General features: G+C 44.1%; 2 protein-coding genes across 7 annotated transcripts in view; one reads left to right on the plus strand and one right to left on the minus strand.

Annotated features, from left to right (window-relative positions):
• The window catches only part of LOC138769040 (NXPE family member 1-like), an 83,974-nt gene extending 76,937 nt beyond the window's left edge, over positions 1 to 7,037 (plus strand). For 3 of the 4 annotated variants that reach the window (XM_069947203.1, XM_069947205.1, XM_069947204.1), the window contains one exon: positions 2,540 to 7,037. In XM_069947203.1, coding sequence (XP_069803304.1) covers positions 2,540 to 3,078 — 539 coding nt within the window. In that variant the 3' untranslated portion in view covers positions 3,079 to 7,037. The remainder of the gene's footprint in view (positions 1 to 2,539) is intronic. The other variant, XR_011359202.1, reaches the window with a different exon arrangement.
• A 5,441-nt stretch (positions 7,038 to 12,478) lies between these two features.
• The window catches only part of LOC138769042 (NXPE family member 1-like), an 80,947-nt gene continuing 66,455 nt past the window's right edge, over positions 12,479 to 26,970 (minus strand). For all 3 annotated transcript variants that reach the window (XM_069947207.1, XM_069947208.1, XM_069947209.1), the window contains 3 exons: positions 24,585 to 24,646; positions 23,033 to 23,245; positions 12,479 to 13,632 (listed from right to left, as the gene is read on the minus strand). In XM_069947207.1, coding sequence (XP_069803308.1) covers positions 13,094 to 13,632; positions 23,033 to 23,245; positions 24,585 to 24,646 — 814 coding nt within the window. In that variant the 3' untranslated portion in view covers positions 12,479 to 13,093. The remainder of the gene's footprint in view (positions 13,633 to 23,032; positions 23,246 to 24,584; positions 24,647 to 26,970) is intronic.

Genomic DNA, 26,970 nt, shown 5'->3' on the forward strand with positions numbered 1-26,970 from the left:
CCCCCCCCTCAGTTAGAAAGATTATCTACATATTGATATGCCAATCCTCTCAACCAAAGTTCTCACTCAAGATATAACCTGTTCTTAATTTAATGACAAAGCAGTATATATAAACAGAGTATCAGTTTTTTTTTTAAGTCAACCCACGTATACAGTAAATATTATATAGCCATTGTGCATGTTAGCAACATCCTTGGAACAACTAACAGTGGGGAAAGCACTCATCTCATCACTATTTATTTAATTATGTCCTGATATGTAAAATCACAGAATTTAAAGACTGTACATATACTGTAGATAGATATGAAGAAAATTCTTAGCACAAAATTTGAAGTCTTCAAATGTGTCAGATTTAGGAACAGGGGGATTAATCATGTACAGCATTTGAAGCCTTTCTAGGCTAGGTTTAGGCCACCTATTAGTTGGCTTATTTACTCAAACCAGAATTGTGCACAAAAATTATTGCGCAAGTCACATTTCATGAAAATTCTGGTGCATTTGCAATAGTAAAACCATTATTTGATTGTATAGCCCCTTTTGCCCTATCATACAGGAACTGAAGTGCCAGGACTTTAAAGTGTATGGTACTTTGGTTTATATCCCTTCTAAGGATGAGTGTCCCTTCTACACTCTCCTATATATCTTTAAGCCCGTCTTACACACAATATTGAATATTGTGCTCTTTTGCAGTCAGCATAGAATTGCAACTAGACACCTTACAGCCCCATGAGACTTGGGAGCAGCAGCCCTACCGAATATTTGATTATATGTGAACTCAGCTCATCCAGACCAGGTAAGTAGAGAACAGAATCTCCTTGGATCAAGTGCTTATGACTAGGGTTGATCGAACCTCGGAAAATCCTAGGTTCGATCGAACTCAAACATTCACGAAGCTGCTGCATTTGTTTCAGTTCGATCGAACCTAGGATTTCCCGAGGTTCGATCAACCCTACTTATGACCAGTCAACAATCAAGAGAAGAATCGCATCAGTGTGAACCAGAGCAGACAGTACCACAGAGGCAATGTCCTTGATAATGGAATTCTTTATTCTTAGAAGCAATGCATTTTGGCTCAAAAATTACAGTGAGCCTTCCTCAGACGTATGCATATGCTATGATATACCTGAGGAAGGCTTGTTGTAACCCTTGAGCCGAAACACATTGCTTTTAAAGTGTCACTGTCGCTTCATTCCCCCCCCCCCCCCCAGAAATCAATAGTCCAGGCGATTTTAAGAAACTTTGTAGTTGGGTTTCTTAGGCAAATATGCAATTATCTGCATTCAAAAAGACTTTCCCCAGCCACTGTTTATTATCAGGAAATCTTGACTGGTTTACATTGAGAGGGGAGGGAGGGGGGGAGATTAGTCGGCAGCAGAGAGCCGAGAACAAAGGATTACACAGCAGGAGCTGTGTGAAAGCGCTATTCAGAGGTCAGAGATGTCAGTGCTAACTTAAGAGGAGCTAGCCCAGTTATGTAGCTGTAAATGAACTCTTTGTTGTCCTGTTTTGGTTCCTCATTTACCTCCACTCCTCCCCTCTCCTTAGAGAACAATGAAGACAGGGGGGAGAGCTTCAAACTGCTTTTTCATGATAAAAAATGTATTTTTCGTCCAATAAACCCAATCACAAAGTTTCTTGAAATCGCATGTACTATTGATTTCTGTGAAAACAATTTAAACGACAGTGACACTTATGAATATAGAATACCATTATCGAGGACCATGCCACCAATGCTGTTCTTCCCATGATTGTTGGCTGGTCATAGGTGCTTGATTCAAGGATCTCCTGTTTTTCTCTTCTTACCTGGTCTGGGTGATCTGATTCAACTTTTCCACACCCCAGAGGCTCCGGTGGTGAACCTCTGAAAGTTGCAATTTGACCCATTTTTGAACTCCATAGCATTATTCATTGCAAAACCTATTCATTGCAAAACCACACCAGGTGAGTGCATTTGATTTAGGGTGTGTGCACACACCACTTTGCTATAGGAGTCTACTACACCAGGATAGCACCCTCCATTTGTCTTTTTTTCAGATACACTTCTCTCTAAATGGTTATTGAGGATCAGACTAGAACCCTAACCCTGATAATAGTTTTAGTCATCACTATCAACACCCACTTGTCTTGACACCCACTTGACCTGCCTGGACTTCCCTTTTTAAAGGCCTTATTCCACAAAACGATTACCGGCCGATATCGGCCATTACGGCCGATAATCGTCCCGTGGAATAGAAGGCAATGATCAGCCGACATCGTTCATGCCTTTACTTCAATTTGGTCTAACCAAGATTTAAAAGTTATCCAGTGCTACAAAAATATGGCCTCTTTCTTCCAGAGACAGCACGACTCCATTTAAGTTGTGGTTTGCAAATACGCGCCATTCACTTCAATGAAACTGAGTTGTTTACTCCGTCCCATTTTCCGTTTGTTTTGTATTGTATATTTCCTGTTTAGTAATAAATGTTGAATTGTAGTATATCAACATTATGCTGGATCATAATGCCGTTTTGACTAAATATTTGTTTTGTTACTTTCTCAGCATTGAAATTACTCGATGTGTATGATAATTGGTGGGCACATAAGCATCTAGCTGTGGATGCTGAAAGGAATATATACGTTGTTTGGAAAAGACATGGAAGGCCATTTTTTTATCAGGAATTCGCATCAGTCAGAGAAGAGCGCTCTATTCCACGTGAAATCGACCTTATTGGAGGAAACGAACATACTGTGATTGCATTAAACATTGGAGTGCATTTTAGAGCATGTCCTGTCAATCACTATATTAGAAGACTCCTCAATATTCGTCATGCAATAGAACGTCTTTTCATCAGAAGTCCCCAAACAAAAGTCATCATTAAGACTGAAAACACAACTGAGATGGGACATATGTATGAAGGGCTGGGTGATTTCCATGCATATGTTCACTACTTCATAATGGAAATAGTCTTTAAAGGTCTCAATGTCGGCTTTGTTAATGGCTGGGACATGACTACAGCATTTAATACAAATCAAGTACATCCACCAGAACCTTATATAAGAAATGAGATAAACATGCTGATGACATATATATGTACATGAGCTTTAATATTGTTCCTTTTTATATCTTTAAGTTTACATTTACTAATTGTGGTCTTATAGTTCACCAGCATTTTGCACTGTAAAATGCAAGTTATTGGCCTTAGGCTGGGTACACTCTGCATTTTACACTAACATTTAAAAGGAATGTATCACCTAGGTTTTACTGCTTAGAGCAGTGCTTCTCAATTCCAGTCCTCAGGCCTCACCAACAGTTCATGTTTTGAGGATTTACTTAGTATTTCACAGGTGATATAATTATACTCAGTGCATCAGATATTACCACAGGTGTACTTTTTTATGGGAAATCCTCAAAAAATAACCTGTTGGTGAGGCCTGAGGACTGGAATTGAGAAGCACTGGATTAGATCCAGAAATGTTTTTTTTCCTGATCTGTTTCTATTTTTATTTTAGGTAATTTAAGTATTATGGGTGCTGCCATCCAGGCCCCCCCCCCCTGAAAAAAAAAAAAAAAAAAAAAAACGTATAGACTGTATCTGCATAAAAAAGACATGTATACACACTTTTAAACACACTTAGTATGGCATGATCATAAGTTAATGTAAATAGTTTTTTCCCCTGTAGCTAGTGCAAACAATAAGAGGTATTTTCGACATCAATAAAGTGCTTAATAACTTTTGATACTCAATACCATTTCGATACTTAATACAGCGCCCTACAACTCCCAACATACCTTCTTGTGCACTACAACCTCCAGCATACCTATTTGTGCACAAGAAGGTATGCTGGGAGTTGTAGTTGTGCAGCAGCAACCTCCCAACACAACAACTCCCAGCATACCTCTTTGTGCATTACAACTCTCAGCATACCTTCTGCTGCTAGGGTCCTAAAACATCCGGGGCACAGGCCCTCTGAGTTGCTATAAGTGGATCATGGGAGAGATCTCTGCACTGACGTTATTTATATAGTGTACATATGTATGCTTATGTGTATACAGGTTTTGTTGTTCATTCCAGTTAGTGTTTGGAATAGTGACTCACAGTTGACGTCTTCTCTGATCACAGTTGTTCATTATTCTTTTTCTTTTCCACTCACCCTGAGCCCTCATGTACTGTACCACTGTCTCTCCCTCATGTACTGTACCACTGCCTTCACCTCATGTACTGTACCACTGCCTCCTCCAATGTTTTTGTGTGGTACTGAATTTGTTGGGTTTCTGCGCTTGCTCTGTTTACCATGCGTGATCAGGAAGGTGATCATTTTGTAGTATGGACAATAACACTTCAGCTATCAGGGGGATAATTGGGATTGTAGTCATGCAACACTTCAGATATCAGGGGGACGATGGGGATTGTAGTCATGTAACACTTCAGCTATCAATGGGATGATGACTGTAGTCATGTAACACACACTGCTATCAGGGGGATGATGGGGATTGTAGTCATGAAACACACACAGCAGCTATTAGGGCCATGATGGGGGTTGTAGTCATGGAACACCAGCTATAAGCGGATGATGGGGATTGTAGTAATGTAACACACACTTCAGCTATCAGGGGGATTATGGGGATTGTAGTAATGTAACACATACTTCAGCTATCAGGGGGATGATGGGGATTGTAGTCATGTAACACACTTCAGCTACCAGGGAGATGATGGTGTTTGTAGTAGTCATATTTACATCTACAATTCTCATACACAGACAGACAGGCACACACACACACACACACAGCACACACAGCTCACACACACACACACACACACACACACAGCTCACACACACAGTTCACACACACACACACAGCTCAAACACACAGTTCACACACACACACAGCTCACACACACACAGCTCAAACACACACACACACATCATGAGGAAACTACTTTCAGCAGCTCCTTGCCTCCTCCTGCTTCCATCTCCTTCCTGGAGCCGGCACCGGGTTCTTCCGCCCCTCCCCCCACCTCCTCTGTGTGCCTGTCTGTCTGTGTATGAGAGCAGAGCAGGAAACAGGTGATGTGGAGGGAGCAGGACCCCAGATGGCAGGCTTAGGCAGCCTGTCAGTGCAGCCAGGCAGTAAGTGGTGAGGAGGCCTAGCAGCATATTCACCTTCCTCCCCAGCGTCTTCCTTCTCCTGGAGTCTGAAGGATCCGGAGTAGTAGTCAGGAGGAGGAGCGGTTATGACTGCCACCGCGGAACTAGAGCCTGCTCCCCCCCCCCCGCACATGTGAGGTGTGTGTGTGTGTGGGGGGGTAGATCTTGTTTCCTGCAGAGGGTGCTGCTGGCGGCCGGATCCCAGCCCGCCCGTTGGCATGTGAGCCCCACCAGGGGCGTAGCTAGGATTCATGGGGCACCATAGCAAAAAACTGTATGGGGCCCCATGAATCCTGTAGCCCCCCCCCCCCCCCCCGCCAAACACAGACATTGACGCACATATACACACACAGAGGCACCATTAACATATATACAGATACGCCACTGACATACACACATATATACGCTGTAATGTGATTACATTAGTGCTGATGTATACAGCATGAATAGACTGTACACAGGGAAATCATCTCAGTGTAATACGAAATACTCAAGCAGAACTAAAAGAAAATGCAGCAGATATTAGTGGTGGGTTCTTTTATTAGAGCCCAACATTAATAGAAGCTGCTGCAGAACATCTTTGGGAGCAAATACACACATATACACCAGTGCTACAGACATTGCTGACATACACAAACACATATATATAGCCACAGATACATACACATACTGACATATAAATATATACACAGATACATATATACACACACTGACATATACATATACCCACAGATACATATATACACTCACTGACATATACATATACCCACAGATACATATATACACACACTGACATATACATATACCCACAGATACATATATACACTCACTGACACACATACACAGCACTTACAGCTCCCAGGCTTCCCCCTCCTCCTCCTGTAGTCCGGGCTGCTCTTCACATAGGTATTGAGGACCTTTGGGTCATGTGACCCAAAGGTCCTTAATCCCTCTCCTGTGCCGTCTGGCAGGTCCTGCTCCTCTGTTCAGCCCGCTCACCCGGCACTACAGTGAGGGGGCTGAACAGTGCAGTGGGGGTCCCTCTTCCTCTCTGGACCCCTGGGGGAGCGGGGTACCTACCATGAAGGCAGGGCAGGCTTCCTCGGGCCCCCTTCATGCAGGGGCCCCATAGCAGTCGCCTTCCCTGCCTTCATAGTAGCTACGCCACTGAGCCCCACAGCAGCTTCAGAGCTGATGCTGCTGCAGGTGAGGGGGATATGAGGGCGCTGGTGGTATGTGAGCGCGCAGGGGCAGCGCTCGGCAGCCACCAGGAGACGGAATACAATAGCCAGTAGTTAAAAAAAAAAAATTACCACTAGATGGCGCCCTAGGCCATCGCCTACCTTGGCCTACCCTTTGTCCCGGCCAAGGTAGGCGATATTATGGCTTTTAGAAGGTTACAAGGAAAAAATAAAACCACAAAAATGAAAATGTGCTCTGTTCCCAAGGACAAAATCCACTAGCACACAGTTTTCATTTTCAGGTTTTTTGTTTCATCTACCTTAGATGCTAAAAGCCATATTTCTTCCATTCTTCCCTTCAACAGCGCCATATGAGCACTCGTTCTATCCCTCTGGGTAGGGTTTGTGTTCCTCTATGTTTTATTTATTGTATTTATGAACGCTGTGATGTCAATAAAATGCTGAAATTGTTGTTCTTTACTTGGGATATTAAGTAGTCTTTATATCTAACACTAATCTGCTGGAAATAGTTGTCTGTTGGAAGACACAGGCTATGTTCCCACAACAGTAAAATTGTGTCTGTCTTTCCGGACAGTGGTCATTTTAGTGCCAAAAGACGGCTGTAATGACTGCTGGAAATAAAAAACATTAACACCCTTTGTTGCAGAAATGACGGCTATCTGAAAATTTTCCTGTTGTGGGAACATAGCCATGTAGTGTCCTGCATAAGAAGGTAACCTTGTTAATGCTGCTTGTTTCTATTCATTGAGTTTGCAGCAAGTAGGGATGAGCGAAAAGTTGGTTCGGTTCGAATTCAGATTCGTACAAATCGAACCTAAAACGAACCTTGCTATAATGGCTGAACAATTGCAGCTACAATAGTGGGAGCCGGATAGGGTATAGTTTCGTTTAGTTGCAGTTGCCATTACAATGAAAAAAGTGGAAAAAATTAAAGTGCAAAAATAGTGAAAAAAAATAGCCAAGGTGTAAGTGATTACACGGGACATAGGACACAAAGTTCCTTGGAACCAGTAGAGTGAAAAACAGACATTTGACAGTGGAACCATCAGCAGTAATAGTACTGTATTTGACCCAGTGTGGAGGAGGGGGGGGGGGGGGGAGAGGCAGTAGCACTTGATTGCAAACAGCCCAGTATGGTTGAAAAAAGTTTATTGGAGGAGGCGGCACCACTTGATTGCACCCAGCCCAGTACGGTTGAGAACAGACTATTTGAGGAGGAGGCGCCAGTACCTGATTGCACCCAGGCCAGTATGGTTGAGAACAGACAATTGACGGAGGAGGATGTTCAGCCTTGGAGTGGTGGCCTGGGAATCCTTGCTGATGATGTTGTTCAGCACACTTTCCAGAACACGGACGAGTGGGATGATGTCATTGAATCCATAGTCATGCCTGCTCACAGAGTCGCGTCCTCAAAATGGATCAACAATTGGCAGGAAATGTTCGAGGAAACCTGTGCACTATGAGGTTTATCACAATGTTCTTCCCATTGTCGGCTACAACACTTCCCACCGTTAGTTGACGTGGGGTCAGCCATTCATATATCTCCTCCCTGATGGTCTGGAGGAGCTCCTGCCCACTGTGGCTCCGTTCACCCAGGCTCACAAAATGGAGGACAGCCTGAGAGCGCCGGGTCTGACATTGTTGGTAAGACACCGGGGCAGGTTGGACTGCAAAGCGGCGGATGGTTGCAAGCTGGTGGAGGCAGAACTTATGCAGAACTGTCTCCCTAAAGCATAATTAAAGGACCAGACATCAGCACTGGGGTGCACGGTCTCGGACACCAAGAATCCCAATTCGCCAACATTTTTCTACACAACTGTGCAGTGATGGGACAGCCGATGGGACTTATTTTTTTTGGCGGCTAAACGGGGTTCTCCTATTTTTTGAACCTATATTGTAAAGATAGAAACTGAGATTTTCACTTAATAAAGTAGATCAGCTTGAACACTGAAGTTGCTTTCATGTGTCTTTGTTGATATTCATAGGCAGCACCCAGGTATATCTGAGGAGACTAATTTAACCCTTTGACGACCTAGGATCATTGATGCCTCAATGCCCAGGTATTGATTTGACATCAGCTTATGGGATCATAATGATCCCTTAGCTGATGTCCCCTATGTCTGCCCCCTCTCCGCTGTCCCCTGTCGCTGTCATAATCTTTTGACAGCGGCACGTGAGAGAGGGGAGGGCGCCCAGCGCACATCCTGCCTTCCCTCCTGTCCCTGTTTCTATGGCTACCATCGGGGCTCTGCGATCAGTTGGCAGAGCCCCGATGGACACCGGAGAGACAATTCTCCCTCTGTAGAGGGAGAATTGTCTCTCCAGAGCCCTATAGATACTGCGGTCTTGCAGACCGAGGTATCTATAGGATTAACTCTTAGCATCGGAGCACGGCTCCGGTACTTAGAGCTCCGTCAGGTCTCCGGCTATCACTGATAGCCGGGACCCGCTGCGGATGACACAGACATAGCTCCTACGCCTGTGTCATCCTCGGCAGTAAATTAACATCGCTGCAGCACCAGGCATAAGCTGCAGCGCCGTTAATTTACTGTGCAGCAGCGGGAGAAGGTTAAGGTCTCACCCTAACAGGGGTGATGTCACACATCTTGATATTCACAGAAAACCAGGATGCAAGGGTTTATAGGAGTAATAATCCATCGTATCCTGATCTATTCTGTGATTTTATTTGCTATTGTTGTTTTAACCAGATTTGTTACGTACTTTTTCAAAGTTCGTAACAAATCTGGTTCATTACGGTTGAGTTTGCTCATCCCTAGTGGCAAGTATAGGGATATAGGGGAAGATTTATCAAACATGGTGTAAAGTAAAACTGTCTTAATGGCCGCTAGCAGCCAATCTGATTCCACTGATTGGTTGCTAGGGACAACTGAGCCAGTTTCACTTTACACCATGTTTAATAAATATCCCACATAGAGCGTAAAATATAAAGGGGTTATTAAGATTATGCAAAACACAGCAATTATGGTCAGGAAGTGGTGAGGGGGGGCCAGCAGACCCCTATAGCTGCGCCACTGCATTCAGGCCAGAATATATCCATCTAATTTCGAACCAGGCCACAGTATACCCCCTGGGGATAAACTCTATACCTGGGGGTATAAAACAGCCTAGGCCATGCTATATCTCTCTGGGCCATACTGTTATTACTTTACTGGTTTTCTCACCCCTGGCCCATTCAATAGTATACACCAGGGCATATATTTTCATACCCAGGGGTACAATATAGCCTAGGCCATACTATAAACCTGGTGACAATCTAGCCCAGGCTACAATATACCCCGCCAGACTATATCCCTCTAAGTTATCATGTCACTGTTTTTCTCAGTTCTAACCCAGGCTACAGTATACCCCAGGGGATATATTCTATACTAGGGGGTGTAAAGTATAGTAGAGAGAGGAGAGTATGAGTTCGACTGCTAGGGTGCACTTCCAACGAGGTTAACCTAAAAATGTTCCTATACCCCAAGGAAAAAGAGAATATAAAGAGAAGGAAGGATACATATCACTTCATATAATTTTACTTAGCTATATGCCCAATGCTCTGTGTATGTAGATTAATAACACCATTTACTGTATACATTTTTTGTATTGTGGATATTTATTGTGTGGATATTTATTGTGTTTGTATGTCTACTACCACCAATTCCTGGGGATCTGTTCATGTATCAGCTTGTATACTGTTTTTAAAGTATTTTGTACATTATTTTTCTACAGATATGTGAATAAAAGATAAATTATATATTTCCTTACATTTGGTCCTGCATTTGTTTTTTGGTGGTATCATCCCACCTTCTTTTTGGTTTGGTATATAGGGTTTGCAAGAGGACCTGTTTATACATTTGGATCACATATAGGTATACATATCATTTCATTGTATAAAGGACTAACATAAGAACTCGATCATCTGAACTTTACATTTCCATTTCATATTTTTTCGATTTTTTTATTCTTAATTTAGATTTTTTTATTTTTATATTTTTTTTATATTTTCATGCTTTTTGATTTCTTTTTATGGATTTTCATGCATTTTTTGTCTTTTAATTAGAGATCTCTAAATTGTATTATATATTGTATTCTATTATATATCTTTTACTTGTTTTCTACAATATTTGCCGACAGTATCTAATAAATAAATTTAAAATCTAGTAATTTATACACCTGATATAATATATCCTATCCTTTATTCATAATACCAATTTACACTTCTAACTAGGGGGTGTAAAGTAGCCTAGGCCAGACTATATTCCTCTAGGTCATAATGTTATCACTTCACTGTTGTTGTTTTTTTTTTCACTTTATCTCTAATTTCTTGAAAAGTGCGCAGATCTTTTTTTTTTTTTTAATCATCATACTCGGACACACAGCTGCTTCGTCTTGTTGAGAAATACAGTACAGTGCTTACATTGAACTGACAGTAGGTGGCATTGCCCCATCATCTGCACTATTTAAGCAGGTGGAGGTTTTTATGGGTTGTGCAAAATTTTACGGTTGTTGCGCAAATATCATCATTAGATGCAAAGTGTCTTGATACATCTTGCCAAATTTATTGCAGAATTTATGCGTTTTTTGCAGTCCGTTTCTTTCATCCTTTTTTGCAACAAAAAAAAAAAAATGGATTGAAAAACTGATCTTTTTTTAGTGTACACAAAAATGCGGTCAACCACAGTATTTGTGTATGCAAAAAAGGATGCAAAAAAACGAATGGGAAAAAAATGGACTGCAATAACACAGTGTGAACCCAGTTTAAAACAGCTTGGCTACAAAGCTATGCTAGGGTAGGATTTTGCGCAAAAAAAAAAAAAAATTTTGCACCTGACAAATCTAATGAAAACTAGTTAATAGAACAAACCCCCCTCCCCTTGCATACATTGAAAAAAGGTGCAGACATTGGACAGGTATTTATGAAGTGCACAAAAATCTCCTTATTAGCCCCCAAAAAAACAAAAAAAAAACCCAACATAATGATAAATGTCCCCTATGGCCCCGTTCACACTGAGCAAGAATGTCGGAATTCCCGCCGTGCTCAGTGTACTGCTTTGAGCGAAGGTTAGGGCACGCGCTCCTCCACTGCCACCGCTCTCCGCTCAAAGAGATGACATGTCATTTCTTTGAGCAGAGAGGAGTAAGAGGAATGCGCGCGTACCCTCTCCTTCACTCACAGTGAGACACTGAGCACGGCGGGATTCCGCGGAATTCTGACGTTGTTGCTCAGTGTGAACGGGGCCTATGGGGGAGGCAACCAATCAGATTCCACCTTTCATTCCTCACAGACTCTTTGGAAAATGAAAGGTGAATTGGTTGCTAGGGGCAACTGAGCCAGTTTCACTTAAAACCATGGGGGAGATTTATCAAAGATGGTGTAAAGTGAAACTGGCCCATTTGCCCCTAGCAACCAATCAGATTCTACCTTTCATTTTCCAAAGAGTCTGTGAGGAATGAAAGGTGGAATCTGATTGGTTGCTAGGGGCAACTGAGCCAGTTTCACTTTATACCATGTTTGATAAATCTCCACTATGTTTGATAACTCTCCCCCTATGTGTTTAGATTTCTAAAATTTACATCAGTAGCTTCTCACTTACTCAGCAGACAAAGCCGAATTCTTGTGTATATCACTCAATGCTACTGATTTCATGGGGGTATAAAATGGCCTGAGGAGGTATGAATTGGCCTAGGCCGAAATATACCCCGGGGTATAAAATAGCCTAGGCCAAAATATACCCAGGGTATAATCTAGCCTAGGCCATTTTAACCCCGGCCCCGGGTATAGTCAGTTCTGGGGGTATACTGTGGCCTGTTACACCGGCGCTGGAACCGGGGAGATATGTGAACAGCGGCCTGTTTATCCACCCCTTCCCTGGCCATACAATAAAAATAACCCCAGCCCGGAGTGCCCCGTTAACACATACACAAGTGCTTCTTGTTGTCTACATGATGTTTCTTTGTTGTATTTTTATATTAAAATAAAACTTTAAATAAAAAAAAAAAGGGAAAATAAAACCACACACACACACACACACACACACACACACACACACACACACTACTTTAGAACCACAACATTTACTTTCCGATAATGGCACAAAAAACTGCCCAGCATTTAAATTTTTATTTATTTTATTTTTTTCCGTTTGTTTAGTATATATCTAAAGTGTGCACAATTAAAGGATAAATGGCATATAAAAAAGTATTCAGTAGATCAGTGCTTGAGATCTGCATGTAAAAATGATCTTCTTAAAGGGAAAATGTCATTGCTTTCAAGCTGCCAGAACCATATGCTTCTCCCACCATTATCTAACAATTGTTGGGGGTTTCAGCACCAAAACCCTAACTGATCAAAACTTTTTAAATGTCTCTTTACATTTACATGTACAAATTGTGGTTTAAGTAAATGTAAGATTTAAAGGGGTACTCCAGGCTAGGGGTATTTTTACTGTATGGCCGGGGAGAGGGTGGATATAGATGCCACCGTCCACTTATCTCCCCCGTTCCAGCGCAGTGTCCCGGATCTCGCTGCCCGACCGCTACAATCGCTGAATGGCTGAGCGGCCTTGAGACGTCACGTCTCAACTCGCAGCTCAGAACAGGAAGTGGCAGTGGGACAGGATAAAGTGGTGGTGTGATCCGGGACCCTGCACTGAAACTGGGGAGAAAAGTGGACGGCTGCGTCTATATCCACCCCCTCCCAAGCCATACAGTAAAAATACCCCTAGCCCGGAGTACCTCTTCAAAGGAAAAAATACTAATGCTCATGTACATATATATGTCATCAGCATGTTTATCTCATTTTTTATATAAGGTTCTGGTGGATGTATTTGATTCGTATTAAACGCTGTGGTCATATCCCAGCCATTAATAAAGCCAACATTGAGACCTTTAAAGACTAGTTCCATTATGAAGTAGTGAACATACGCATGGAAATCACTTACTCCTTCATACTGATTTGTCATCTCACTTGTATTCTCTGTCTTAATAATAACCTTTGTTTGTGGACTGATATGTAAGAGACGTTCTATAGCTCGTCGAATGTTGAGAAGTCTTCGGATATAGAGATGAACAGGAAATAGTCTGAAATGTTCTCCAATGTTCAATGCAATTACAGTATTGTTGTTTCCTCCAATTATGTCAATTTCACGTGGAATAGAGCGCTCTTCTTTGACAGATGTATAGTCCATATTCACAAATGGCCTTCCATGTCTTTTCCAAACAACATATATATTCCTTTCAACGTCCACAACTAAATGCTTTTGTGCCCAACCAGTTTCATGGACATTAAATAATTTCAATGCTGAAAAAGTAATAAAACAAATATTTTGTAATTATAATTTGATACATAACACTGTATTCCTGATCAGCCTACACAACAACAAATGGCTTAAAGCCCCCTGGGTGCAATCAAACGGAGACAGGTTAATTAGTAATAAATCAATTAAAGCACTAATCCCATAAAAAAAAAATGAACTGCACAAAAAGCATATAGGTGCACTTACCAATTCCCCACTGATCGTTTGACACATTTTCAACTTGTTCACGCTGCTCCTATCCCACGATTAATTTTTACAAAAGGACAGAGGAGTGCAGACAGAGTGGACCAGCTGATTTAGTATGTGATACAGACAAATGGCCCAATTCATGAAACAAAAGTCTGTGAAGCTATGTTTAGTTTTTAATTAGAGCTAATTTGTAATATTTTGCTGTGGATTGCGCAAAAGTAGTAAAAAGCTACATTTTTGTAGGTTTTCTGAGCAAAGACTGATGCAGGCGTGAGGGCATGGTGTGGGCAGAAAGAGGTGGGGCATGGATGTAAGGCACTGAAAAAGGCAGGGATTGTGTATTTGTGTGTGTGTGTGTGTGGGGGGGGAAACAGGACATTCCGTGCACTGCAAAGACTACTGGGAAATGTAGTCTGATGGCACAGGAGGAGGAACAGCAAGCGAGACAGAGGAGCAGAGCTAATGTATAACCACACACACCCATTCTGACAGATTATCTGGCAGATTTTTGAAGCCAAAGCCAGGAACAGGCTATAAACAGAGAACAGGTCATAAACAAAAGATTGGGATTTCTCCTCTTTTCAAATTAATTCTTGGCTTTGGTTTCAAAAACCTGTCAGATAATCTGTAAGATACAGTAGTCCTTTAATTTAGAGAATTTAACCCCTTCACGTCAGCCATCTGTATATATACGTTCCTATTGCACATGCCCCGTGCAGTAGGAATGTACATAATACGTTCCTGACTGACAGGGGCTTTGTGATGAGAACGGGATCGCTGCAGGGACAGCGATCCCGCTCTCATCTGTGTACAGCACCGGAGATAATGAGGATCAGCTGCGATTCCGCAGCTGACCCCCATTAACCCCTTAGTGACAGCCGAAACGGCGGTCACTAATGGGCCGGTGCCGCCGCTGTATTTCATCTCCCCCCACGGTGGGGGGAGATGAAATAAGTAAAAATCAGACCCCAGATCAGCCCCCTAGTGCCCCAGTCACTAACTCCCCCCTCCCGCGGCGGCCATCGGATCCAAGATGGCCGCCGCGATCACTGTGAACAGACTAATGTCTGTTCACAGTGATCAAAAAAGAAAAATGAATGAAAGCCCCATGCTCTCCGCCACCGGAGGTAGCGGAGAGCATGGGGCAGTCATCGGGACCCCCCCTGTGGGGTCCCGGTACAAGCGATCAGCGGTATATACTATATACCGCTGATCGCTTGTGCCATGTGCCGCCGGCACTTTTTATCCCCCGTCACCATGAATGATTGGTGACAGGGGATAAAAAGTGATGTCCCCCCACCCCCCAAGTCGCCCCCCAACCCCCCAGTCACCCCCGTCCCAGAGTCACCCTCCCCTACCCCATATACTCACCTGCTCCTGGAGCTCCTTCCTCTTCCGTGTCCTGGCTGGTTATGAAGTGCGCATGCGCTCCACAACCAGCCAAGCTCTGAAAATTTAAAGTGACAGACCAATTTGGTCTCTGTCACTGAACTATCATTACTGTGATAGAAAATATCACAGTAATCATAGTAATACAGTGAACATGAATGTATAAAGTACAAAAAGTGACAAACATAAAAAAATAAAACACACACTTTTTATTATAGTAATAATTGCAGTTTACTCCCAAATTACCCCTAACCCCCCCCAGATTACCCGTAACCACCGCAGGTTGCCCGTAACCACCGCACGTTGCCCATAACCACCCCAGGTTGTCCGTAATCACGTCAGATTGCCCGTAACCACCGCACGTTGCCCGTAACCACCGCACGTTGCCCGTAACCACCGCACGTTGCCCGTAACCACCGCACGTTGCCCGTAACCACCGCACGTTGCCCGTGACCCCCTCCAGATTGTCCGTAATCACCCCAGATTGCCTGTAACCACCACAAATTACATGTAACCACCCCAGATTAGCTATAGGCACTTCACTCTATCCGTAACAATTCTAGATTGTCTGTAACCCCCCCCCCCCCCAGGTTGCCCGTAACCACCCCAGGTTGCCCGTAATCATGCCAGATTACATGTAACCCCCCAGATTGCACGCAACCACCGCAGGTTGCCTCTGACCACCGCACGTCGCCTATGACCACCGCACCTTGCATCTGACCACCGCACCTTGCCTCTGAACACTGCACCTTGCCTCTAACCACCCCAAATTGCCAGTGACCCCCTCCAGATTGCCCGTAACCACGCCAGATTACAGGTACCCACCTCAGATTACCTATTAGCACTTCAGTTTATCCGTAACCACAGCAGGTTGCCCGTAACCACCCCAGACTGCCCGTAACCACCCCAGACTGCCCGTAACCACCCCAGACTGCCCGTAACCACCCCAGACTGCCCGTAACCACCCCAGACTGCCCGAACCACCCCAGACTGCCCGTAACCACCTCAGACTGCCCGTAACCACCTCAGACTGCCCGTGACCACCTCTAGATTACCCGGAACCACCCCAGACTGTCCGTAACCACCCCACATTACCTGTAATCTAATTTTTTTTATTGTATTTTAGTTACTGCGCTATTCTAATAACTGTTACTAGCTGCGGTTTTGCTCCAGCAAATTGGCGCTCCTTCCCTTCTGAGCCCTGCTGTGTGCCCATACAGTGGTTTATGCCCACATATGGGGTACCGTTGTACTCAGGAGAACCTGCATTACAGATTTTGAGGTGAATTTTCTCTCCTTTTCCTCGTGAAATTGAGAAATTTCAAACTAAAGGAACATATTATTGGAAAAATTCGAGTTTTTCATTTTTACTGTCTACTTTTGAATACTTTCCTCTAATACCTGTGGGGTCAAAATGCTCACCACACCCCAAAATGAATTCTTTGAGGGGTGCACTTTCCAAAATGGGGTGACTTATGGCGAGATTTTACTCCGCTGGCACTACAGGGGCTCTGCAAACACACCTGGCGCTCAGAAACTTCTTCCACAAAATCTGCATTGAAAAAGCTAATTGGCGCTCCTTTCCTTCTGAGCCCTGCTGTGTGCCCATGCAGTGGTTTATGCTCACATATGAGGTACCTTTTTACTCAGGAGAACCTGCGTTACAAATTTTGGGGTACTTTTTTTCCTCTTGTTCCTCGTGAAATTGAGAAATTTCAAACTAAAGGAACATATTATTGGAAAAATTCGAGTTTTTCATTTTTACTAATTTTGAATACTTTCCTCTAACACCTGTGGGGTCAAATTGCTCATCCTACCCGAAGATGAATTCTTTGAGGGGTGTACTTTCCAAAATGGGGTGACTTATGGGTTTTTTTCTCTCTGCTGACACTACAGGGGCTCTGCAAATGCACCTGGCACTCGGAAACTTCTTCAGCAAAATCTGCAATGGAAAAGCTAATTGGCGCTCCTTCCCTTCTGAGCCCCGCTGTGTGCCCATACAGTGGTTTACGCCCACATATGGGGTACCGTAGTACTCAAGAGAACCCGTGTTACAAATTTTGGGGTGCTTTTTCTCTCATGTTCCTTTTGAAAATGAGAAACGTTAATCTAAATGTATATATTATTGGAAAATGTTAACTTTTCATTTTTTTACGGCCTAATGGTGAATACTTTCCTCCAGCCCCTGTAGGGTTAAAATGCTCATTATACCCCTAGATTAATTCTTTAAGGTGTCTAGTTTCCAAAATGGGGTCACTTATGGGGGTTTCCAGTATACAAACCTCCTAAATCAACTTAAAATAAGAACTGGTCCCTAAAAAAATCAGTTTTGGAAACTTTCACGAAAATGTGGTAATTTGCTGATAAATTTCTAAGCCCCGTAACACCCTAAAAAAGTAAAATATGTTTATGAAATGAAGCCAGAATAAAGAGGACATATTGGTAATGTGACTTAGTAACTAATTTATGTAATACAACTTTCTTTTTTTAGAAGCAGAGAATTTCAAAGTTCATAAAATGCTAATTTTTATAATTTTTCATGATATTTTGATGTTTTTCACAAAAAAACACACAAAGTAGTGACCAAATTTTGCCACTAATATAAAGTGCCATATGTGACGAAAAAACAATCTCAGAATCGCTAGCATACGTTAAAGCATCACTGAGCTATAAGCGCATAAAGTGAGACAGGTCAGATTTTGAAAAATGAGCCTGGTCTTTTAGGTGCAAATAGGCTTGGTCTTGAAGGGGTTAAGTAACAACACAAACTTTTTTTTTTTACTCATCGTTAATGGTAAATCAAAATGACAACCAAAAACATCCAAATGACCCTGATCAAAAGTTTACATACCATAATTTTTAATACTGTGTATAGCCCCCAGAACATCAATGACAGCTTGAAGTCTTTTGTGATAGTTCATGAGGCTCTTTATTTTCTCAGATGGCAAAGCCCATTTTAAAAAAAGAAAGAGCCTCATCCACAACTACCACAAAAGACTTCAAAATGTCACTGAAGTTAGAGGGAGCAATATTAAGAACTGGGGTAAGTAAACTTTTGATCAGGATCATTTGGATGTTTCTGGTTTTCATTATGATTAAAAAAAAAAAAAAAAACAAAAAACAGTAGTTTGACAATAAATGGCTTTATCCAACCACTAACTATGTATGAAGAAAAAGTTTGTGCCGTCATTCATATTCTCTGAAAAAAAAAGACAAGAAAGCAAAAATTCTGCCGAGGTATTGAAACTTTTTGAACACAACTGTATCTGTGTGTGTAAAAGAACCCTTACACAGTAAGGCTATAGGTTGCACCTGATGGACTCTTCCCCTTCGCGTCCCATGACGTACCTCGTACGTCAAGGCGGCACAAGGGAAGGTCAGAACGGCGCCGCTCCCGGCTGCTATCTGGGAGCGCATCTATTAGCCGACGCGGGTCTCGTTTCTGCGCCAGCTAATTAAGCATTTAAATGCAGCTGTCAAACGTGACAGCTGCATTTAAATGCTGTGCTTCCAATGTCCGTGTTGTGTAGGGTGACAGATCTGGGGGGGGGAGTGAACAGCCCGGGGTCTATGGTAAAGTTAATCTGTCCCTGCTGATGACCTTCAGGAGGCAACTTGCAAGCTATTTTTCTTAGTACAAGCTCTCTCCAAAGGCATTGAAGGAGACATGGGCCCACCTCAGATCTGTGTTCCTTGAATCAGTAGCGGTCTTTGGCACCAAGCACCCCAAGCAAATGCTTGGGGCCCCCAACATTCAGGGGGCCCCCACACCCCGCTCTTCTGCTCAAGACTGCTGGACAGGGCCACTGCCCTGCTCGCTGCTGCGATCTGAACTGTAACTATGAGCACTCGTAATGAGCGCTCATAGTTACATGCAGCAGCAGCACTGACTGGGTGGGAGCCATTGTCTCCCTTCTGTCAGTCACTCTTGTGGCCGCAGAAAGTGTTTTCACTGCGGTCACAAGTGGCCGCTTTGTCCTTGTGGGGGGTCTATATAAGTGGGGGGGAGCACACAGGGGGGTTATATAACAGGGGGAGCACAGAAGGGGGCTATATATATAACTGGGGGAGCACACAGGGGGGCTATAGACTACTAGGGCTTCACAGAAGGGTCTATATACTACTGGGGCAGCACACAGGGGGTCTAAATACTACTTGGGGCAGCAGAATGGGGTCTATATACAACTGGGGGAGCACACAGGAGGTCTATATCCAAGTGGGGGAGCACGAGGGTGGGCTATATACTACTGAAGGAGCACAAAGGGGGTCTATATACTACTGGTGAGGCATACAGGGGGTCTATATACTGCTGGGGGCAGCACACAGGGGGTCTATATATAACGGGGAGTACACAGGGGTCTGTATACTACTGGAGGAAGCACACAAGGGGTCTATATACTGCTGGAGGAGCACACAGGGGTCTATATAATACTGGTGGGGCACACAGGGGGTCTATTTACAACTGGGGCAGCACACAGGGGGTCTATATACAACTGGGGCAGCACACAGGGGCTACATATACAACAGGGGCAGCACACAGGGGGTCCATATACATAACTGGAGGAACACACAGAGGGTCCATATACATAACTGGAGGAACACACAGAGGTCTATATACTACTGGGGAACGCACACAAGGGGTATATACTACTGGCGGCAGCGCACAAGGGGTATATACTACTGGCGGCAGCGCACAAGGGGTATATACTACTGGCGGTATTGCACAAGGTGTATATACTACTGGGGGCAGCACACAACGGTCTATTGTTGTGGAGCGCATGTTGAGGGGGGGGGGGGGGGGACCCAGACTTAACTTCGCTTGGGGCCCCAGAAATGCCAAGACCGCCCCTGCCTTGAATCTAGCAACAAGAAAGAAGGCTCTTCCCCAGAAGTCCCCATCACTACTACCACCACAAGCACCTATAGCACCAATACAGAGCACCACCACCACCACCACAGGGACTTCACACATCAGGGAGCCACTAACAGTGAGAATTGCTTCTATGATATATCTACCTAATTTCCTACACTTAAGGGCATATTCTGTCCTTATAAATTGAGGCCCTACAGCTTTCTTCTCAGAAAAACAACGGGAACCTAGTTAGTGACTTTAAAACTGTATACCTAAAATACTCCAGCACCATCTACTGGAAAATATGAGTTACTACATGCATACATGTAGTAACTAGTGTGTTCTGGATAAAGTGAATATATTCCCCCCATCTGCAAATACTGGACTTTCCTTATGGAGGCCAGTTTTCCTAAAATGACAGCCTCACAGTTGGAGCTTAATGCCCCCATCACTTTTGAGTCGTTCGTGGAACAGGTCAATAAGAGGGTAATTCAGAAAAGAAAATCTTTCAAATCAACTGGTGCCAGAAAGTGCCAGAGATTTGTAATTTACTTCTATTAAATAATCACAAGTCTTCCAGCACTTATCAGCTGATGTATGTCTTGCAGAAAGTTGTATTCTTTAGCAGTCTGAAGAGCAGGAGAGGTTTTCTAGGGGGATTTGCTATTGCTCTGGACAGTTCCAGTGGCACACTTAATTAGGGGTACAAATCATCAGGGGAAGAGTGGCACAGTTAATTTAGAGGGACAGTGGCACTGTTAAATAAAGGCCAATGGCACAGTCCATATGAGCTCTGGTGCCATAGATTACACAGGGTTCATTAGGAGCACAGTTCACAGTGCACAGTGGCATACTTCTTAAGGGAACAGTGGCACAGTGCATTAGAGCATGGTGGCGCATCTGAACTGAGTGGCAGTGAAGATCATCCGGCCTGTACTGCAGTACCGGATGGGATGATCTGTGACTCAGCTGGGTCACAGAACGGCCGCTGTTTTACGTCATGTGAGATACCGGCGTTCAGTGGCTGGCTGGCTGGCAAACTTTAGCCTGGGGGGCAAGCACACAGCAGTGGCCCATGAGTAGCGGATATTTGCCAGGGCACACATACTTAAAGGAGAACTCTTGCCAAACCTAAACATCCCAAGCTGGCATGGGGTGAGGGGAACATAATAAAGAATCCATACTTACCTGTCCCTATGCCCCCGCAGTGCTGCACCACTGCACACAGACTGGCCTCCTGCAGCTCCTGGTCCTGCAACGTCATGTACTGGGGCGAGTGGGTACTTCCCGCCGGGACATGACAATGCAGGATAACAGTAGCTGTAAAAGGTGGTGAACCTGTCCTGCAGGGGCACAGGGACGGGTATAGATTTTTTTTTTTGTTCCTCCAAACTCTGCCATCCCAGGATTCTTATGTAAGGCCAGAGTTAATCTCTGTACCACTGTCCCCTAATGTACTGTACCACTGTCCCCTAATGTACTGTACCACTGTCCCCTAATGTACTGTACCACTGTCCCCTAATGTACTGTACCACTGTCCCCTCTAATGTACCATACCACTGTCCCCTCTAATGTACCATACCACTGTCCTCTCTAATATACTGTACCACTGTCCTCTGTAATGTACCACTTACCCCCTAATGTACCGTACCACTGTCCTCTCTAATGTATTGTACCACCGTTTCCTCTAATGTACTGTACCACTAACCCCATTATGTACTGTACCACTAACCCCCTAACGTACTGTACCACTGACCCCCTAACATACTGTACCACTGACCAGTGACTCCTCAGCTGTTGCTAAACTACAACTCCTATCATGTCCTGCACCTGGGTATAATGGGAGTTGTAGTTATGCAAGAACTGGAGAGTCACATGTTACAGAACAAAGTACAACGCCCCCCCCCTTCCTCCCCAATATACTCATTAGCAGGTCTGTGCTGCTCTGCTGCTCTGGCCTCTTCTTGTCAGGTCTGGCCAGAGCAGAGCAGAGAGGAACAATTGGCACTGCCTGAATCACGGAGGGGAAGCTGGCTGGCCAGACAGGGAGGTGAGTGTCACCTGCTCCAGCCAGCCCTAGGCTACTGTATTGTATTGGAGTTTTACAGAGACCAGTACTATACAGTACCCCCCCTCCCCCCCAGATCCAACTCAGCAGTCAGGGTGGTGGGCGGCTCCTCTCCCGGCAGGCGTCCTCTTCTCTCTCCTCCATGTGTGGTGCACTGCTCTTTGCTCACTGATGGAACAGGCTGCCTGCTCCACCAGTGAGCAAAGTAAAGTGTGAGGCAGAGTCAGCGCAGCGTTCTGTCACCGCTGCTGACTCCTAGAAAGCAAGTGCAGCCACCGCTACTGCACTGACTGAAAGCATTAAAGTGGCAGAGCGGCCTCAGCAACATCCGGCCGCCGCGGCCCTTAAGTATATTGGGGGGACCGGCCCGGGGGGGCAGGTGCCACCCTGCCCCCCCGACACTGCCGGCGTTCGCACGTACAGCATCCCCAGCAGATCCGCAGCAGATTTAATGGCCCACATTTGAAACTGATGATTTGCTTTAAATCTGCAGCTTTAAATCTACGACATCAAATCTGCTGCGGATCCTGTACACGTGAACGCACCCTGTACATGTTCACACTTTGTATTAGACCAGCTGTTCCGTGACCCGACCAGGTCACGGAACGGCCGGTTTCTGCCCGGATCCTCCCGGCCGGTACTGTAGTAGTGGCCGGATAATCTTTCTGGCATCAGTGCGCGCCCGCATCAGAACTTGCAACTGCACACAATGAAGCAAGGACTTACACTTAGACAAAACCCAATGGACCTGATTATACATCACTGGGGTTCATTAGGTGCTGTTGGTGTGTGCTATACATAGAATCTGGCAGATTTTGGAAGCAACAGTGCAGATGTGAACAGCCTTAGATTTTGCCTGTTTTGTGTCAGAATTTTTAAAACTTACTTTTTAACTTATTTTCAAAGAATTTCATCCACTGGAGCACGGTTGAATCTCCAAACATGTAAATAAACTTCCCCTTCATACATGTGTTCAGCTCCTCTTCACTGTGAAAGGTTTTCATTGTACAGGATTTGGGGTACCATATTTCCTCCATGACATGTCCACTGGGGTATTCTAAGCCCATTCCAGTTTTGCAGTTTTCTTTCTTCTCTAAGTCTTTGATGCCAGAAGAAACTATTAATACCTTATATTACAAGGACATTCTACTTGCATAACATATGCTAATTACAGCAAACAAAAAGAAACAACTCTGGGAAGACATGGCATAACATGCCCATCTTAGTCACAGGTCAAAATACATCAATCTTTGATCTACACAAAACATTAAAAGACTGTATACAGACAAACAAAGAGGGGAGAAACCCTGACATGTGACTCCCCTACAAATCGAGACTGTTACCCAGTGGCCAAAGAATGTACAAGTCCCTCACTATAAATGTATATAGCATGTCAGAAATGTGCCTTTGCACTCCTCAGTTAGGGGCATGCAGCGCAGAAGGCACTGAACCTGGTGTTATCTGTTCAGCCACAAACGTCTTGCCTTTCAGCCTCTGGCAAGGATAGGGTTACTGTTCACTGGTAGCTGATTCCTGCAGCTGAGCAGTCCTGTGTTTCCCTTGACAGGCAGGTGCCTCTGCCCGTGAGGGTCTTTGTTTACCTGAGCGCCAGTCCAATGGCGATCTGGATCAAACTCCTGATTCCTAATAAATAGTCTCTGTGGCCAGCAGTAGTTGCTGGCTATTAGTTTAACCACTTGGCTAAGTGTTCCTGTTTGTTCCTCTGTAATTTACTCTGACCTCTGCTTCTATCCACTGTATCCTGTTTGCCGCCTGCCCTTACCTTTGGCTTGTTTTGGTTTACCCGACTTGTCTGCCGACCTTGTACTTCTGCTGCCCGCCGTTACTGACCCAGATTATTGACCTTGGATTTACTGTGCTTGTCTGTCGCAGTTCTGTGTTTAATCCTATTGGGTATAGGGACTGTCACTGTGGTTGTCCACAGTCGACTAGGACTGTCTTGTGGCAAGTAGGCAGGGACAGTGGGCGGGGTCAGCTTAGGGCTCACTGTCGTGTCTTGTCTGACTGCCTCTTGCCATACCTGGCGCTGGCATAGCATTAATCAAAAACGTGTGCTAAAGCGTTTAAGATGCAATAAAAAACAATGGATAAATCATGCCACAGCAACAATCATTAGGAAAATTAGCAAAATGCCCAAATAAGTTACTATACAGGAGGGGAATAATAATGCATGCGGTAGTGACACCTAACCTCACCCCACGCCTTTCATCAGTAAAATGCTTACTTCTTCAGGGTTGTTCAAAAACACCAGCATTTGACTAACAGAACGTGTGGGATGGGGTTAGGTGTTGGGACTGTTTGTATTCTCCTTCCCATCCTGTATGGTAGCAGAAATGTTAGACTAGGCCCTGCATGTATTTATGACACATCATATGCTCATTTTGACCCTTTCCCCCTATAAATAAAGGTATACTTACTGTTACAGAAAACTACATTAAGTTCCGGTATATTTACTGGAATTTCCACTCTGACATTTGAACTAAATAAAAAAAATTAGATATTTTAATTTAATGTAATTTTGCTAATTACTAAAAAAATAACTAATTTGGCAGTAACCTTCTAGACATCTACATGAGACATTAGATATTCATATAATCAACTTGAACATTATTTTTTTTTTTAATTAAATATACCCCATCACAGGGGTCCTCAACTGGCGGACCACGGAGGCCAGCTGTCCGGACCCTGGCTGCAGCGCTGCTCCCCTTTGTACAGTAACTATGAGCGCTCGTAACGAGCACAACTGCAGTATTTGCTGCAAGTGTCTCCTCTGTTGCAAAAAAAGTTCTCCGAACAATGACTTGTTTCTGCTGTCCCTCTTAGTGTACCATAGTGTACCATACTGTAATACCCTCACTAATATTGCCCAAACTGCTCCCCCTCACTAATATTGACAACTAATGCCCCCACATTACACATACTTATAAATAATAAAATAAGAAAAATTAAAGGGCTCTCGCCATTCAAAGTGACTGTAAAAAAAACCTCTTCATTTCAGGCTTATATCCATACGTGCATGCTGCAATAGATTTTTTTTACTGTCACCCTAAATGATGAGTGCTCTCACACTTGACACATTTTATTTAGAGAGTGAGCACACCATGGTGGCCATGCTCTAAACCTCCATTAAGGCTACTAAGAGAGATAGCAGGGGTGGATAGTGGCAATCTGCTTTATCTATCCTAAAAGTACACATAATCATAAATAATTCTCACTGTGCCCCCATTGTACCCCACTTAAAAATAATTTCTCCTGTGCCTCCACACTGTACTTATACCCTCTGTGTATATTAATTATACTCCCTGTGTTCTTATACAATAATGCCCCCTGTGTCCTATACAGTAATAGTGCCCCAAGCAGTAACTGTGCCCTCTTTGCCTTGATACCGGAATAATGCCCTCTCTGCCCACATACAGTATTAATGCTCTCAGTGCTCCATACATTAATAGTGCTACCTATGCTCCTATAAAGCCCCCTGTACATTAATAAAGTGATAATGCCCCATGTCCCCCATAGATTAATAGTGCCCCCTGTGCCAGCATTGCAGTAAGAATGCCCCCTGTGCTCCCATACAGTCATAATGTAATAGTGTTTCCTGTGCTCCATGCAGCAAAAATACGCCCTGTGCCCCTATAGATTGATTGACATGCCAGTTTACAGACATGAGACTGAAGGCACAGAGTCCAACAGATCAGACCACTACCAATCACCACTGGCATATATATCACTACTTATTGTTAAAAATTTAATATATTGTAATTTTGAAGTGTCACCATCATTATAACTTTCAAAATCTAAATCAACAGTAGATTTGATATTAACCCCTTAACAACATCGGGCGTAAGTATACGCGCCCGCAGGGTGGGTTTTAACGCAAACGCATAGCGGTCGGGCAAGATGGCCTGCTATAATGTATAGCAGGCCATCTCTGCTCGTCGGCACAGATCAGCATATAGCAGCTAAATTCAGCTTTCCGGGTTATCGGTGACCCAGAAAGCAATGGCGATTGGTGCTGTCCGAGACAGCACCAATCGCCATCAGTGTCCCCACCAAAGATTGCGCCTGTGCCACCCCCACGATCGCCGTGATAGGCCGGCCAGTACCAGCCGGCCCATCATGGCGATTAAACTGTAAAAAAACAGTGCCATCGGGTTCTGCACCCCTCAGCTAGGTAGCTGAGGGGTGCAGAACAGGTGTGTATGGTGCAGAAGTACCATACTCACCTGATCTGGGCGTCCGGTGCGACGATCTGCGGTCCGTGCCGTCCTCGCGTCTTTTTTGGGTTACTTCCGGGTTCGGTCGTCCAGCGTCAGAAATCTTCGGAAACGCTCGGGTCCACGGGTTCGGCGGGCCTCGGCAATCTCCGGCAGCGTCGCTCTACTGCCCCCTAGCGGCTGATTAGTGAATATCATTCACTGATCAGTTGCTTTGGGTTAAAAAGATTTTTTTTAATTTTTATTTTTTTCAATTTTTTTGCGCCCTAACGCCGCTGAGTGCTGATCAGCATCGCAAATAAGTGCGCCGCTGATCAGCAACTCCTTTTTGGCGTAGGGGCGTTTTTTCCCCCCTATATCCTACCGCCACTGTCTGCTGATAAGTGCCGCACATAAGTGCGCATTTTTCAGCAGCTCCTTTCTTGGCGTAGGGATATTTTTTCTTACTGCAAAAAAACACGTAAAAAACACTACACTACATGGAATAAAGTTTTACACTACACTACATTACACATTTACATACCCCATATACCAATCCCCGTATAAAGATGGCCCCCAGGGTGTTTTCGGCGTCAGAGGCATACGTTAT

The sequence above is a fragment of the Dendropsophus ebraccatus genome, chromosome 12 (genome assembly GCF_027789765.1).
Source record: "Dendropsophus ebraccatus isolate aDenEbr1 chromosome 12, aDenEbr1.pat, whole genome shotgun sequence".
Taxonomy (NCBI): Eukaryota; Metazoa; Chordata; class Amphibia; order Anura; family Hylidae; genus Dendropsophus; species Dendropsophus ebraccatus.